The 16,811-nt window shown below is 40.2% G+C and overlaps 1 protein-coding gene and 2 long non-coding RNA genes across 3 annotated transcripts; 2 read left to right on the top strand and 1 right to left on the bottom strand.

The window, feature by feature from the left end:
* Nucleotides 1-308: 308 nt before the first annotated feature.
* Nucleotides 309-11,728, bottom strand: LOC138685239 (uncharacterized). Its single transcript, XR_011324527.1, has 3 exons — nt 11,599-11,728; nt 10,268-10,466; nt 309-588 (listed from the first exon to the last, which is right to left on the bottom strand). It is a non-coding gene; the product is annotated as an uncharacterized lncRNA (long non-coding RNA).
* Nucleotides 566-1,675, top strand: LOC138685240 (uncharacterized). Its single transcript, XR_011324528.1, has 2 exons — nt 566-1,386; nt 1,498-1,675. It is a non-coding gene; the product is annotated as an uncharacterized lncRNA (long non-coding RNA).
* An 848-nt stretch (nt 11,729-12,576) lies between the features above and the next one.
* Nucleotides 12,577-16,811, top strand: UTS2 (urotensin 2). The gene is made up of 4 exons (XM_009925901.2): nt 12,577-12,789; nt 15,118-15,228; nt 15,838-15,881; nt 16,525-16,811. Exons 1-4 carry the CDS (start codon nt 12,582-12,584, stop codon nt 16,639-16,641), a joined length of 480 nt encoding a protein of 159 aa, XP_009924203.2. The 5' UTR covers nt 12,577-12,581; the 3' UTR covers nt 16,642-16,811.

Raw genomic sequence — 16,811 nt, 5'->3', positions numbered from 1 at the left:
AAGCTTCTACTAGCTTTCCTGAACAGAATTTGTGGCTGAATTTGTCTGTTTCTTAACACAGAGGATGACAGCCTTCCCACATGCATATTAAGCACTGTAAAATCCTTCATCCAGCAAGAGTGAAGGGGGACAGACTGCACTGTGTATCTTTGACTACTGGTAATTATGGCAGAAGGAAGGAGTAAAGCCTAACTGTCCATAATTCAGAACCAGGGCTGTGGAAAAGAAGTATTTTTTGGTGAGGAAAAATAATGGATAGATCACGTGCATCTTGGCTTCACAGGGAGCTTTTACTGAACATACAGTTCATGTAGAAATAATGCATATCAGTCCTCCTAACTCTTTGAGCTCTAAGTGTTGTCTGCTTTCTGTGAATGTCTCTTTTCTCAACAGTCTTTTTAATTTATTATGTAGCAAGCAAAAAGGAACTGGGAATGCCATGGCGACTCTCAAGCAGCCCAGGTGGCTGACGATGAGGTAACAGGCCAGATGCAAGCTTTTTGCATTTCCATTTGTTTTTCTTGGAAGTCAGAAAGTGTCCTTTTAGCCAGACTGTGTGTGGAGGCCCAGGTGATGTCAGGCAGAGTTCTGAAAGCATGGAAAAAGGAGACAAATCCTCTTTAAAGATAATTTTGAGCAGGAGAGCCTGCTGGTTTTTTATTGCTTCCAGAACTAGCACCATTTCCTGGCACAGTTACTGGCATCAGTAATTAAAACCATGTTTGTCACATGTCTTGGCTTCATAATTTCTTGTAAGAGTTGTGTGGCTAAGGAAAGCAAAAGGTTCATAGCAAAAGGCTTTCTGTTTCTCACTTTCCTCTCTTCTACAGGCACGCCTGTGCATTTCTATGCCTGATACTTCTGGATGATAGAGACTCTGAAACTGTAATAGCTCCTCTCAAACATATAAACATCATATCATTTTTTAAAACCAGAATATGGTTTCTTATTTTCAGTCTTTCTATCAGATCCTTCATAGGATAGAAGCATACTCTTCCCTGACAGTCATTCTGATACTAACACTAATGATGCAAATACCTCCACAGGAGACGGTCCACTCTGAAGAGACTTAACACATAGGAAATAGTACTACACAGGCAACTTGCACCACTCCACTTGCTTTTTAAACAGGTGATAAACAGTCAAGGTAAGTTTCACTATTAAAATGATACAAAGTCTTATTCTGTCACCAAGTGTTACCTCAGTTCTCTCAGCCAGGAACAAGCCTTCCCTGATACAGTGCTTTCTTCAGAACCTGCCAAAGGAGGTTCTCCATCCCACAGGGTTTGTGTTAGCTGTGCATCAGGAACAGATGGCTGAGCATCCTCCTATCTATCCCTGGAACTAGCACGAAGAAAGCTGTTGGATGCCGTCACTGCCCTCACTGTAAATAAGAACTTTTAATACCATCTACAAAGAAAATGGAAATTCCCTCTAACCTCAATTTGGCAAGAGTTTGTTATGATATCACCTACTATGTTTCCTTTCACCTTCTAGATCCTGGGTGCCTGCCAGTTAAAGCAGCAGACTATTCCTGCAATACTCTGAAGCAAACTGGATTGTATTTTAATGAAAAAAAACCCACCAGCTGAACACCCACTGAAATCAGGGAAAATCTCTCCTGTTTGTCTAACCTGTTTGCATTAAGGAAATAAATCAGATTTTATTTGATTTACCAAGTGCAAAACCCCATACAAAGACACCTACCTCAGTTTAAGGATGACTTATCATAGTGTATCTTAAACCTGTTAAATCTACTCTCAGTTTACATAATCCAAACTAAAACAAGCCATTTCAAAACTGAAATAAACTGTCCGAGTTACCCATTTAAGTCAGTTTTAAACCAAATCTTAGGTTACATTAGCTCTCTTTTCTCCTGTACACAAGGATTTCAGCAGGTTTAGAACAAATGCAATTCTGGAAAAAGAAGGTAGATGGAGAGGTGAAAGAGACAATTTGCCTTTAGCTACAACACTATAGACTTGAGAAACATTTCTATTAAAAAAAAAATCCTTCTAATATTCACAGCATTGATATTTTGATACTTTCCATTTAGAACAAGTATAAACCATTTAACCTGAAGAGGACACTATACAGGCCTGTAAGCAGGCAAAAAAAAACCCAAAAGGAAAAAAAAAGGCACCACACTACTTCTACTCAGTGCACCTTTATACAAATTTTAGAGCAACTTTGAAAGAGTAGAACACAATTCTAAAGAAAATGTACATACATGCCTAAAGCAAAATTTACTGAAGTATCTAAAGCATAACATATTTTTCTTAAACGAGAATGGAAAACACAATGAACAGGTATATGAAAGCAGTGGTAGGAAGAAACATCATCGACTCCAGAGGAGCTGCAACACTGCAGTTCAGCACCACAGTTGTCTTATCAAGCTGCAATCCCATCAGAAGGCCAAAAAGAGATTGACATTATCAGTGTTACAGCCACCCTTAATAATGCATCTTTTTGTATTACCGTATAGAAGTACAGGTGTAACCACAGAAAATGCTGGATGGTTTCCTCAAACTTATGAGTTCTAATAAGAGAAAAGGAAGCTGCTGTTCTTTTCTTTAACTTGAGAGTCAAAGGATTTAGAAATCTGAACAGGCGCTCTACTCGGGAAGCCAGCAGATATGACCGTAGCATATTCTCTTGCCATTGCATCTCACTATGTCTGCATTCATCAATAGGGTAGGCTACAATCAGAATACTTCTCACATGGAACAGCAAGGCTGTAACATGTAGCATTTATGTGCTTCTCGAGAGTGATTAAATATGCCTCAGGGAATTACAGAACAGGAAAAGGTTTTACTGTGCTGTGGCAGTACTAATTATCCTACCTTATATAACGGTTTCTGCACCTTCTTCCAGTCATTCCTAATGACACAGAAGGAGATCATCCTGTAAATAAAACATTAGTATGGTGGCAGAAACGAGTAGAGTAAATGAAGAAGGCTTTGGAGGCTTCCCGCACTATTCTATTTCCACAGATGGTGGTTTGCAATGGATTATTTCCTTCTAAGCATAAATCCTGCTTGTCTTGTAGAGGATTTTTAGAAAAGCTACATGGGTGCTGGGATGGGATACTATATGCATGCTCTAGGCTTTGTGAAGTGACCTACTTCCTCAGCTGAAAAGGCCAAGAATACATCTGAGCAGTTACAAACAGCCAGAAATACCTCCCCATCACCCTCTCCAGCTTAAGGAAGGAGGATTGTCATAAGGACTAGTGGAGAAATGGATGGAACAAGAGAAGAAATCATGGAATAATTTAGGTTGGAAAAGACCTTTAAGATCATCACAAATGGCATCTAAAAGCTAGTTTGAATGTTGTTCTTTGCAAAGATCTGCAGCATTTCCTTTCCTGGTCTTACATATCCTTCACCTCCTGCTATATGAGGGTTCTCCTTAACCAGATGGTTCTCCGGCACATTAGAAGAAAGGAGCTACACAGCTGGCAGCAAGACCATAAAAAGAAAAGACAGGACTGTGCTACAACAAGCACATCAGATATGTATCCCTTCCTTGTGATACAGGTCCCAATCCCACTCTTCCAGGGATGGAAAGCATACGCTTCCATGCACAGGTGAATTTTTCTTATTTCCATGTTTCTTGTGCAGACTCTGCTCAGCAGTAACCAGTTGGTCCTGTCTGTTACAAGCCTCACTCATAAAAAATGCATATGTAGTACAGGAATAAGAGTAACAGGCTAAATAGTGACTGCTCTACAGAACTCTTCTTATATTGTAAATCTGCCTTGGGAGTTCTTGCAGGAAAGGGGATTTTGCTCCCATTACTTAGTTCCAGTGTAGCAAGAAACATTCAACTTGCCAAACCAGAAGACAAAGATCTGATACCTGCTTCCTTCACCTTTGTTAATTCCTACTCCTGTTGATCACTCCCATCCCCAGGGAAAGCTTTCCACTCCAGTCAAGATAAGTCAGAAAGTCAGTCAGTCATCACAGAGAAAATCAGTTAACGCTTGTAGCGGATTCCAGTTTATCAAATAATTCCCATCTCTTGAACAGTGAAGGGAAAATTCTACGTGGCTGACTGCCAAGATACATGCTTTCATTTACAAAATAACCTTGAAAGAACTGCTTTAAAGCTCAAGTTGCCCAGTGAGACCTATGCCAACTTTCCACCTGTTAAGTACACGTATTTGTCCTGAAATGTGAATCACCGAGCTTGCAGAGATTCCATTTAATTAACAAAAAATCCTCCAAGTAGTGAAAGATTAAAGAGATTATGCACTTGGAAAGCAAAATTAAAAATTAAAGTCTGCTTTTGTGAGCTATTCATTTACTGCCTACGCTAAGTTAGACAGTTAAATGCCAGTGATTATTAGGATACCTTTTTAATTACAGTGGCTCCTGCCCACGCACTGAACTTCTACAGAACTACCTGAAATTTGTCCTCTAATATCAGTTGTTAGAGTGGTAAGTGATCCTAAGCCTCTGTGGTAAAAACAGGAAGAACATGTGTATACCAAATGTGAAAATGTGGACAGAAAAATAAAGAAAAGCATAAGGACACCTCTGACAAAATTGCCTTTGTTCCATCCCCACTGTAGATGCAAGCCCTTACCCTCTTGCTCTTTTAGATAATGAAACAGGGCACCATGTTCAGAGACAGCAAAATCTTAATAAGTTTCTGATAAAATGGTTTGTAACAAGAAACTAACGAGGCAGAGCACTGTGCAATTAACAGAGTACGAAGCAGGCTCAAGCAGGGAAATCTGGAAGACAACTCTTATGCCTCATCCATCTCTTGCGATTTGCTGCTTTAGTGTTTCTGCACTTCTTCACGTTGTGCCAGAAAAAGTGCAAGACAGCCTGGCCTGCCCACCCCATCATCCAAACTACTACATCCAAAGAAAAGAATCAGCAGGGTATTGCTGCTTCCCTTTTTGACATTAGTAATACCATTTTTTTTCAAAGTTGCACTCGAAGCCTTAGGAGACAGAAATATTAAAGCTGAAGTTCATTTCTTTAAATCCTCAGCTGTACAGATGTTTGTGTGGGCAGGCTCCAGGACAATCATTTGTATGGAAAACCCCTCAATAATATGCTTAACAAAAAATAATGAATGGTCTAAGTCTAAGAACAGAACAAGAGTGAAAATGTCATAGCATGCAGCAGTCACCTAGCTCTGCAGCAGGATTAGCTTGATAATTTCTTATCACAACCTAAATTAAACCTCAGGAAGACTGTGCTATTGTTGTTGTTGTTTGTTTTTTTTTAAATAAAATATTTATAATATGTACTGCTGATAAGACTACGAATATACTGTATTCTATATAACAACAGTACTTATGCAAAAGTCAAAAGATACAAAGATACCCTAGCATAGAAAAACTACTGTGAATATACAGGAATACAAGGTACTCGTGATCCACAGTTGCAGAAAAAGGCAGGTTATTATATAGTACTATAAACAACAACAAACAAGAAAAGGTAATCATTCATTTATGTTTAGTAAGGTCTTTTTGTCTGTATTGTAATACATACAGATAGAAGGCTGCCGTTAAGCCTGCACTGTGTTTGGCTGTTTTTCTAAAGCATCATGCTACCTAATCATCCACAGTGAACATAAGCTTCTGCACTTGTGAGCTTTGTTTTGCAGCATATCAGTTGCCTCTGACAGAAGATTCAAGCATGGCTGCTCCCATCATTTGTAGCAAAACCTGCTATGGACACATAGCAGGCACAAAATTTGATTCCTTCTCTCCAAGGCAATCCCTAAAACTACCTCAGTGAGTATTGCTCCCCAATATATCCCCTAGACCACATATGCATCTTCATGCCATGCTGAAGGCCTCCAGCCTGTGCTTTTGCTCTGGCAGACAGAGGAAAATTGATTTAATTAAATCATAATAAAATAAAAGTTGTATGATCTGTGCTGAGATAGTATAGTAATGGACAGTAGTAGAAAAAATTATCTAGCAGTTTTACATGAACCCCCTGCAATGTCACGATATATATATATCAACCTATAGTTTTTATTATCTTGTTCTCAGAGCATAGGGCTATTCCTTCATGCTCTTCAGCTCTACAACGAGCAAGGGTTCTGTTTCAATGCCTATACAAATTAAAACTGCTTTCTGAATAATGTTGCTCTCACAAAATATATAAGAAGTAGTATTTGGTTCCTACTAGTTATTTAAACATTTTCAGAAAAAAGCTATCAACATAATACACTGTATTTTCAGTTACAAAGGACCATAGCTGATGGGAATCATCCAAGCTAATCAGCCTGAGAACAAATACAGCAAGGTCACTGGATACTTAGTTTGGCAACTATTCCCCACTGCTCAGTTCGTCCCTACAGATGCTCTCAGACAGCCCAGGACACGTGGACCGGCAGGGACAGGACCAAGGCTGACTGGAAGTTAGGATCTCTTGAGACCAGAACCACAGGGAGGCAGAGATGTGAACAAGCTTACGTGCTCAAGGATGGAGGGGAACAGGAAACAACGCTAAACTCCATAGCTCTATTTGCTGAGGATGTCCATTTTCTCACCAAACGAGAAGACAATTAGTGTAAAGAAAAAAAAAAAAAAGGCAGCTTTATTCAGTATATTCATTGATTCATACACCATAAATACACTTGTGCCTGTGCAGCCACAAGGACTCCAGCAGCGCCCAGTGTCACCCTCCGTGTTCCCTGTCCATGGTCCTGTGCCGAGGCCAAAACAAGGACTGAGTCCTGCAAGCACCTTCCCAAACCCTCCCTTTAAAAGCTCCTTCTTTCTTTCCACCCCCTACACTTCCACCTAGAGCAGACAGAGAGACAAGGCTGGGCACTGCAGACAGAGGAACAGTGCCAGGAGCGTAACAACAGCACAAGCAGGAAGGGAGAAGAAAGGTAAACTAGTACATGGAACGGAACAAGGCCTAAGGTTGGACTAACAAAGGGGCTGCTACTTAAAAGCCTCACGAAGGTCGAAATCCTGCACAAAATGCTTTAGCTGTGGTTTCAGAGAGTTAAACCAGATAACAACGGCAGGCCTTCCAAGCTTCTTAACATGAGAAGAAGCCTTGACTGCTTCCAGAAATGCCAAGACAGCAAAGGCATTACAAGAAGGAAAAAGAATGAGAAAGCAGAGTAGATCATACAAGAACATTCAAGAGTGAAGACGCTGTCCTGACCCGACTGTCTGCTTTACTCAGATCCACATAAGTGTTGTGGTGCTTTTTAGTAGACTGAGCTTCCGATGCAGTTCCAACACAAGCAGTGATGCTGACTCCTATCAGTGAGGCTACTCAAGAAAAACTAATGTCTAAGGAATACATTGTATGGATAATTCCTCCAGAGTAAAAGTCTCTTGACCTTATTTAATCATTCTTCAAAAAAGGCAAGAGTTCTTTAGCTGAGAAACATATACGTATGCAAGAAGGGAAGAGAAACAAGACCTTTTTCAGAAAAGAAAAGTGGACACCCCCCCCAAACAACAAAACCAATGCCACACAGTTACTTTCCCCCAATTTAGCTGTCTTTTGTAAATTTTAATTCTATACCGCACTGCCTGTGACACCGGACTCGAGCCCCGCGCCCGGACCCTGGTCGCTCCAGCCTTTTTCAGGAGGTTTCTCAGCGCCACCTCCCGGGGCAGGAATTCCATTATCAGCTCCCTCAAACCCACCAAGGGACAAAGCCAGCATGAGCAGAGAGAGAAGGTTTCTTTTCTTTGAAACGCAGTCTGAAAAAATGAGGTACCTGTCACTGGTCGAGGCACACTGGCTGGCTGTTAAAAAATACAGCCACCCAAAAGTTAATTACCCCTATTCAGAAAACCAAACAGGAAAACGTGTTCACCTATCCCAGCTCTTCCTCAACAGTTCTCTCCATTCACACTCCCCACACCAGGAAGGAAAGGATTGGTGCACTGTGTCTCACATCAGAGCTCATTTGGACTACTCTGGATTATTGGAAGATCTCCAAAAATCCAGTACTTTGCCTTGAAAAAGCCTCACAACAGACTTCTCTGCAACAAAGAAGCACAACTTTGAAACTTTTACTGGTTCCAAATGCAAGCAGTGCTGCAGAAGCAGACATGCATCTCTGAAGAAAACGAGCACAAGTCTCCAGCTTGCTCTATACCTGGGACTGATGAAATGAGAGTGCAAGTATGGATAGTCACTGACCAACAGCCTATGCCTTTTAGCAAGGCTGGTTTGCACTCATTTCTGTGCAGTGTGCTGACCAGAAAAATGAGACAAAGAAGTTCTTATTCTGCTTTAGTCCAGACCATAATTTCTTATTAGGGTTGAACAGATTATTTGGGATACCTTGCGAGAACAGGAGAAAGGTAAAGAGAAAGTTCCATTCTTGCTGCAGAAGCTTTCCTCTCTTTCCTTATACTGCCTGCTCTCATAATTTCAGTTTTAAAAATAAACTGTAATTGCATAGTTAGTTCCATTACATTTTTTGTGGAAGAAACCTTATTTCAAGATCTGGTCTCTGCTCCTCTGTTTGTGGCTGCATTATCCAGAATCTGATTCCCATAAGATATCGATGTGCTGAATTTCCAAGCTCCAGTCATGCCAGACTTACTTTCCTTCATGTCAAACAGTGTGAAGCTTCAGTTTGCTAATTCTGTAGTGCTGAGAGGACAGGGGAATTAAGGACCAGTTTGTCAAGCTTCACTTGGAGAATATACCCAGACTACAGTGTGCCAGCCCAGCAGGGCCAAAAATCAAGAGGGTTTTTTCCCCCTCAAACTGGTGGAAACTATACTACAAAGGAGCAATGTTTTGGCAGCTGTGATCCTGTACTAGAGAATTTTTAGACCACTTGCCAATTCTGTAGCAAAATAAAATATCTTCAGAAAGGCCTACGGACCTGCCATCTTCATTTACGCAGAGGCATGTGTTCAGTTAAGCACACATACTCACCTATGCACCTCCAACCCACCACAGAACAAGAAAACCTAGGTCAGAACCTCTCAGAGATCTTACATAACTGAGAGAAATTCAGAAGACAGAAATACTAATATGCGTACCCAAATATGTGTAGCACCGTATAGTGCTATTTGGTTATACAGAACATACACCACATGCGCTATGCTACAGCTTGCGCACAGCAGGCAGAAGCATCATCTTCAAAAAAGGAAGTTAACAGCAAGTGCCCAAGTTATGGTTAGTTTTTTCCTTTGATCCGCTCAGTCTCACAGCTGGCTATTTTCAGTACAGTCTAAAATGCAGAGTATACATAAGGCAATGCAAGCTAGTGGCAGGAAAACTCTTATTGCAAGTATGACCTCACAAGGCAGCTATTTCAGTATGCAAAATAGATCTAATAATCAAGTTACAAAGCTGAATAATTAGCTAAAATGAGAAATGTTATGTTAAAGTTAACTTCTTAGGTGTTAATGAGGACAGATATCTGCTAAGCCAGCAGTGACAGCAAAGCAAAAAAACCCAAACCCCTAAATGATACGCTAGACCCTAGCAGGGAAATAAATAACACTGCAAATATTTTTTTCTCTCACACCAGCCAACATGTATAACTCACTGAAACAAGATGTTAAGTTAAAAAAATCTAGTAAAATTCAAGGAAGAGCTGGAGATTTATATAATAAGCTCATCTGCAATTACAGTGTCAATACAAAAACATTCTACTGCACGCCTCTCTTCATGCAACCTAAATTCAAGCTAAAACGTTACACCAAAATTTACATCCTAGGAAGAAGTCCCTCATACAAATGTTACTGCTAAATCACGTCTTCTCTTAAATTTCTGCTTTTGCCAAGTGTTGCAATACTTGACTAAAATAATTCGTGTTTACTTATCATAAAGCACTTTAAAATGGGAAAGAACTTTTGCGTTATAGATTAGATTTCATCCTTACTGTTCTACATAGAAGGTGGATAATTTTGGGGTGTGTTTTTGGCTGGTTTTGTTGTGTCTTATTTTTTAAAAGAGTTTTCTTGACTTCATTAGCAAATTATTCTTCATGAGCCATTATTCTAAACCAAGAATAGTTGTTTCTTCTGATAATTAAGGATAATCTTTTATGATAGGGTAGCATATACTTACTATTCGGAGCTTGCTAGGTAGTTTATCTGGACTGCTGCTGCCCTGTTATTTTAAACTGAAGCACTTGAAAGAAAGTCTATTAGCATAAATAAGAACTTAAAAAAGTTTTCCCACAAAAGAGTAGTTTTGATAAAAATTAACACTATTTCTTGCAAATCAATTTCCAAGTTTTCAAAGTGCAATTCACATTTACTTCCCCCACCCATGTATTCAGGGTTTTGTACCTTTGTTTAGGATGAGCTGTTTCTTTGCTTTGCCTGATGACGTGTGCACTGTCCCCTGAGGAAAATGCCTTTGACATTTTGGTAGAGGAAAGAGTGTCCAAGTGACAACTTCAAATCTGAGTAAAGGCAATAAGCTGCGGGCAAGTTGCCCAACTTCCACATGACGCACTTCATGATGGCTCTAAGAGGCTGAGACTTCCTTGAGAGAAGACAAAGGACATAAGTTGCTTGTGAAGAGTGCTTCATTAGCTTTCCTTGGAGGATGCTCAGAGCAAATATTGATAATGCCATTGTCATTGATAGTTCACTGAAGGAGAAGCATTTGTACAGAGCATCCAGCACCAACAGTGAGATCATGCATCAAATCAGACCTAATTACTGTCTGCAGTTTTGGAACGAAGAGTTGCATGACTCAGATGAGGAGAGAATTCCTCACTAGCTACTTATTTCTCTCGTAGGGAAGCACAGGACAAGAGGCATATAAAATGTATTAGGTTAATTCTGTAGAGAAATTCTTTTGTCATATCCACTCACTTCAGCAAAGAGAAGTCCAGAGAAACACCATTTGTACTTCAGACACCTGCAGCATGTATTCTATAAGTCAATACTAGACCTCTCTGTACACACAGGAGAATAGAAAAGTTTAGGTTGGAAGGACCTCTGAAGGTCCTCTCTTACCTCTCCCACTCCCCACCTCTGCATTCAAAGCAGAGCATTTGACCTTACATGGGGATGCTCAGGGCCTTGTCAAGCTTAGTTTTGAAATTCTGTCCCATTCCATCCTTGAAGCTATTCAAACCTGACTGGACACACTCCTGGACAAACTGCTCTGGCTGACCCTGCTTTGAGCAGGGGGTGTTAGACTAGCTGATTTCCAGAGATGCCTTCTGACCTCAACCATTCGGTGATTCACAGGGTCCACAGCTTTTCTGGACAACCTGTTAACTGTGCATGTGTGGGGCATGCTCTCCTGGAATTAGACCTGCAGCAGAAATACATCTGTTCTATACGACAGATGTAGCCAATTTGAAATTAGGCCTAGGAGCCACAGAACTTATAATACAAAAATTAATCTTCAACAGGAAATGTCAATAAAGGAAAAAGGAAGCAGATCCTTCACTCCTTTTACAACTTACAATTATCACGCAATTCAGCACAGGGAAAGAACTTTAGTAACATTAGTTGGATTTCGTAGTATTTTACACAGTATTTGAAGGCACAAACATTTGATTAGAAGCAGGAAAGAAAATTACCAAACCTCAATTTATTATGAACCTGAACAGGCATAATCTTCTCACCACCTAAAGGAAAGAAAATTGGCATAAACTTACTTTTTTTATTTTCAAGGCTCTATATGGTTGGGTTAGATACTTCATACAGAACGAGGATGACAGACCAGTCCAGTCAGTCCTTGCTCTTTGATATGAAAAATGAAATTGCAAGCAGAGAAGACAATATGCTAGATGGAGAGAAATAAAGACTAAAGTTAGGAGATTACATATAGCAACTACCGTGCTAGCATTAAATAAAAGCAAAAAGCAAACAGGGAAAAAAACCTAGCTAGCAGACACAGAATTAAGTAGCTCCAACTGAGGGAAAGAGAAGATAAGCAAAATAGAAAAGGGTCTCCCAGTCTAGTGAGGGACCTGTGTTTAATATCAACCAAAGTAGTTTATATGTACCAAGCAAGTCTCCAGATGGAGGCTGTACTTTCTCTGCCAAGACAATTCTCTAGGGCAACACTGGATGAAGTCTTCTCAAATAAATAGATGTGAAATGCTACAAGGGGGGGGGGGGGGGGGGAAAAACCCAAACCACCCCAGAATGAACTTCCCTAACATTCTCTTTGTAAATTAACTAGATATTTTAACTCCCCAACTCTTTTACTTTTTCTGGCACAAGAACCCCAAATACAACACAACACATCCATCCATCTCACAAAATGAAAAAAAAAAAAAAAAAGTGCATTTCATATCAGATGCTTTGCGTCAAGCCTGCTAAGGCTCATAAATCAGCTGTCTTATTGCCCTGGTCATTTCAACCAACGTCTGACCCTTTTGTTAACTCATGATTTATAACTGGAAGTTACTTTTTTTTTTTAATGCCAGATTTATAAACTTTACTGTGCTTGGTTTGATATAATATCCATTTTGTACACCAAGCTATAAGACAGTAAATTTATTGTCTATGAACTGTTACCTTGAAAAATTACATCAATGCAAAGTGGTTTCCATTTAGAATCAATGGGCAATAAATTCATTGGATTTTTTTTTTTTTGAAGGGGGGGAGAGAACATGATGATATTTATGAGGTCATGAGTGGCTATATAACGGGTGAATCTGGGAGCAGAGGCAACAGTCAGACAGGAGTTCTGAGTTACAGGGGTAGACAAAGACAAAATATATTCAACACAGCAATGATGCATAAGCTGGTATTCTGCTGTCTCATTATTATCGGCTTCTCCTATCCTCTCTCGTCTCTCCCCATCATCAATGCCAGTGAGATGTCTTATCAACTCTCAGGTAAGAGTCTTTTGATTTTAATGGTCATAAAGCAGGGGCTAGAGCAGCAAAACCAGAAGAGAAGCAGGTATGCTTTCCAAGGGGCCTTTATCTGTGCTGATGAGCTGTAGAAAAAGCAGGAATATCTTCCGAACACCAGCAGCGCAAGTGACACCATCCGTGGGTGCTAGTCATGTAAACGGGGAGGTTGGGTGCCCTAAATATTTCTTCCTGCTGCTTTGAGATCCAGGAGGCAAAGGTACCTGAGCCTTCTGGCACTGAACGCAAGCTGGCTTATACAGTGTCTGTCTTTGAAGCAGCATTAGTAGGCACTGGGTAATTTAAAGAAACTTGGCTGTACGGTCTCTCCTCTTGCTACGCTTTAGAATGAGCTATGTTTAACTGAAGGTGTATTTAAAAAGGGGGAAACCTACTGCAAAGATTAATACAGTCCTACTTAGATCAAGAACGGGCAAGTCTGTCTTACACTACAAAAAATAGCAATGTATTGAGCATGCTATTTGTTTGCAGTAACGTAGATTCCATTCAGTCCAGCAAAAGAATAAATTTTTGCTTGAAAAAGCCCTCCTCAAAGTTTGAAATTACACTACAAGTCAAGACTGAAATGGCTCAGTAAAAACGCACAACAAAGTCTGGAAGGTTACGGTCATCAGACCTGACCTGTGCTGGAACAGTTTCTGAAATGAGTTCTGAAAGAACAGGCTAATCAAACCCAAAGCTATTGCATAAAGCTGACTATTAAAAAATGGCTGTTCTTACCTGCTTTGCAGGTGCAACAGCTATTGTGCTGGTTTATAGATATCAGTCGTTCCTAGTTTGCTTTGAAAACCTTGTACTCACTAAGCCAGCATCTTCTCAAGCCTTCCACTATGTAACTTTCATTTACAGGCAGCCATGACTCAGTACGGATAACATCTATCACATCATAGGGTGAACAAGCTGGCTCTAACAATTACTCCATTTGTTTGAAGATGTCCATTAGGCTTATTAAATCTTCCTTGCTAATATAAAGAGTCTCTAGGCTGGGTAAGATAGAAGTAGAACTCTATATCAAAGAGGGTGGTTTTGGGTTTGTCGTTTTTTTTTTTTTTTTAAATCTCAAAGCAAGTTTACCTGCTAACACTGCTCTGAATTAAAAAATAATACAAGGCTAGAGATGTGAATTGTCTACACATAGCACAGGGAAGTTACAGTATTCTTATTCGGTCTTACATTTAAATCCCCACTGTCCTTTGCAATTGTCCTTTCGTACAGTGAACAAACTAACAACGTGGATGTCCAAGGTCTTCAAGTTCTTGATCTTGGTCCAAGCTTTTGAAATGTTGGGGGATTATTTTCAGCAGTTTATTTTCTTATATATTTCATATTGAGGAGCTATAGAGTCTCACCCATCCCTGCAGGTAAGAGCAACTAAAACTCCACAGTATTATCTAAAAGTACAACTACAAAACAATATTCATCTATACAACTAGAGTTGCATAATAGCACCCTCTCGTAGCCCACAATTTTGAATGTCTGCTATATATTATCAAAGACGAAATTTACTGCTCAGATTACAAAAGCCTTATTTACCTCAAGTATAACACCGCTAAGGGCTCCGGCTGGCAACCTGCCTCGGGGTGGGGCACAAGCTAGTTACAGAATTCTGAATTCTCTATGCACATACAAATTAATTCCATCAGGTATCAGCAATCTGTTGTTTCAGAAAAAGTAATAATATCTGTACTGATACACACATTAAATGAGGGAGATGATTGAAATACACAGAGAAGCATAGCTGCCAAAATAGGCTTTAAGACTTCTTACATTTATTCCTGCCCTTCCCCTAATTTTATTGCATTTAATTGTCAGGAAACTGAGCAGGTTAATAGGCCTTGAACACGAAGTTTTGTCTTTATTCATAGAAAAGCTCCAGCATAGGAAGTAGTTGATAAAGATATGGACTAAAAAAAAAAAAAGAAAAAAATTATATACACATTTGGGTTGTCTACAGCTGGGTACCAGAAGGATTAGGTTGTGAGTTCCTCAAGCAATGGGAGGGGCTGCTGTCGGTCAAAAAACTTTCTTAAAGAAAGATCTGCCAGAGAAATGAGCATCCAAGATTAACATCAGGAAGGTATCTTTTCTCACAGCTTTGGAAGGAAAAACAAGACCAACTATCCCCCATTTTATTCATTTAAATGAGGATGAATGACTGGTGATTTCATGATAATCTTCAACAGGTGGGGCCAGCAGACCTGATCAGAAGTCATCCGAGACAGACTGAAACAGGGATTCAAAGCAAAAGACTCTTACTGTATGTCTGTTTCTGTCATCTCCCATTTGCAGCTGATGAAGATTCAAGATTAAATCCAGAGCAGTTGGGCAGCCTAGGAAGCACTTCCCTGCTTCAGTTTCTGCCAGAGCTCTTGGGCACACTGACTGAAGACAACAAAGCAGGTGAGGATTTACAACAGCAGTTTATGGGACAGTGCCCATGGTTTGCATGTCCAGCTTCCACAGAGATTGTGCCCCGATTCGTGGGTATTTACTGAAATACAGCATTATATGTAGGCAACAGACAGCTGTCATTTAATTAACTGGGACCTCGGGGAAACCTGCCAAGCAGCCATGCTTGCAGCTCAATACTAGCAGGAAAAGTCTCTAAATTAGTTTAGCAAAACCTTTGTATAGCAAAACTGGGGCAAGGCAAAGATTGGCCTAGAAGGAGCTAGCAGACAAAATGAAATAGCACAGTCTTTTAAAAAACATCAATACTTGCAGAAAGTGCAGAATCAATAGCAATAGATGGTTTGGGGGGCAACAGACATAACAGATGCCTGCTGAAGAGGACAGTACAGCTTGCATCTGCAGAGTCCCAGATCCTGCTGGAACTGTGTGCCACAGAAAGAACTGGCTGTGCTGCTGCAAAAGCGTTTTCTGTCTGTTCCTCTGAACATACCAGTTCAAGACATCTGCTGGCTATAGTGTCAGTGTCAAGTGTATAGACTTGTGTAGGTTCACAGTTTCTAAATGGTAAAACATTTCATTATGTCTCCCCTCTACCAGGTCTTAGTCCCAGCAGCTACAACCCAAGGGAAAATATCAAAGAGGTAAGTAAATGACCATCTGTCACTGAAACAAGAAAAATAAGACTCCACATTTTAAACTACATGGAACTGTTACCGAGACATCATTTAAGACCCACAGACTTCGTAAACAGTATAGACTAAAGTATGCCACAGTGTTCTTGAAGCTGGAATCACTTAGCAGTTAGATAAGCAGTGGAGGAGAAGAAAAAAAAAAGGGGGGGGGGGAGGAAAAAGAGCAAGTAACCCAGAGCATTCCATTCTAAGACCCACACTTTTTTCCCCCAGAAAAACAGCTTTCTAAATAAAGGCAAATTGTCAGCTTCACCAGGCCAGGCCAGCACATTAACCAGTATTAGCTGCATGTCATTTCTCCCCAATGCCCACTGCAACATAGGCTATGCAGTATTATCAGATTTGTTATGAACCACTAGGTAAATGGAAAACATAATTCCTGTTCATTTGTCTGCTGAATTAAATATAAAGGCAGAAGACGGGGACTAGTTTTAGTGCATCATCTAAATCAGAGGGCACACTGGGCAGCCATCTCTCCTTCCCCCAGTCAGAACACAGGGCTGGGTGATCAGCTGGGGCAGCAAAGAGCATACTTTCCCACTGGGAACATTTACCCTCCAACAGTAACCTCTCTAATGCTGTTTGACTACAGACTTTCTATGGAAATCATCCTCGAATTGCTTTGCTGGGCCGCTTCTTGACCAAGGACAGGAAACAGTACAAGAAACGTGGGAATCTCTCCGAGTGCTTCTGGAAATACTGTGTGTAAACAGGAGAAGAAACTCTCCCTGACTTTGGTTGCATAATTTATACAGATGTCTGAAAACATGTATATAGATTTGCTTGATTTAAAATGAGAATGAAGAAACATGAAGACAGCTCCTAACTTTAGACTCTATGCTACTTGGAAATTAATAAATTCTTGATGTTTTGCAATTA

The sequence above is a fragment of the Haliaeetus albicilla genome, chromosome 4 (genome assembly GCF_947461875.1).
Source record: "Haliaeetus albicilla chromosome 4, bHalAlb1.1, whole genome shotgun sequence".
NCBI lineage: Eukaryota > Metazoa > Chordata > Aves > Accipitriformes > Accipitridae > Haliaeetus > Haliaeetus albicilla.
This window is presented reverse-complemented; position numbering and strand designations above follow the sequence as displayed.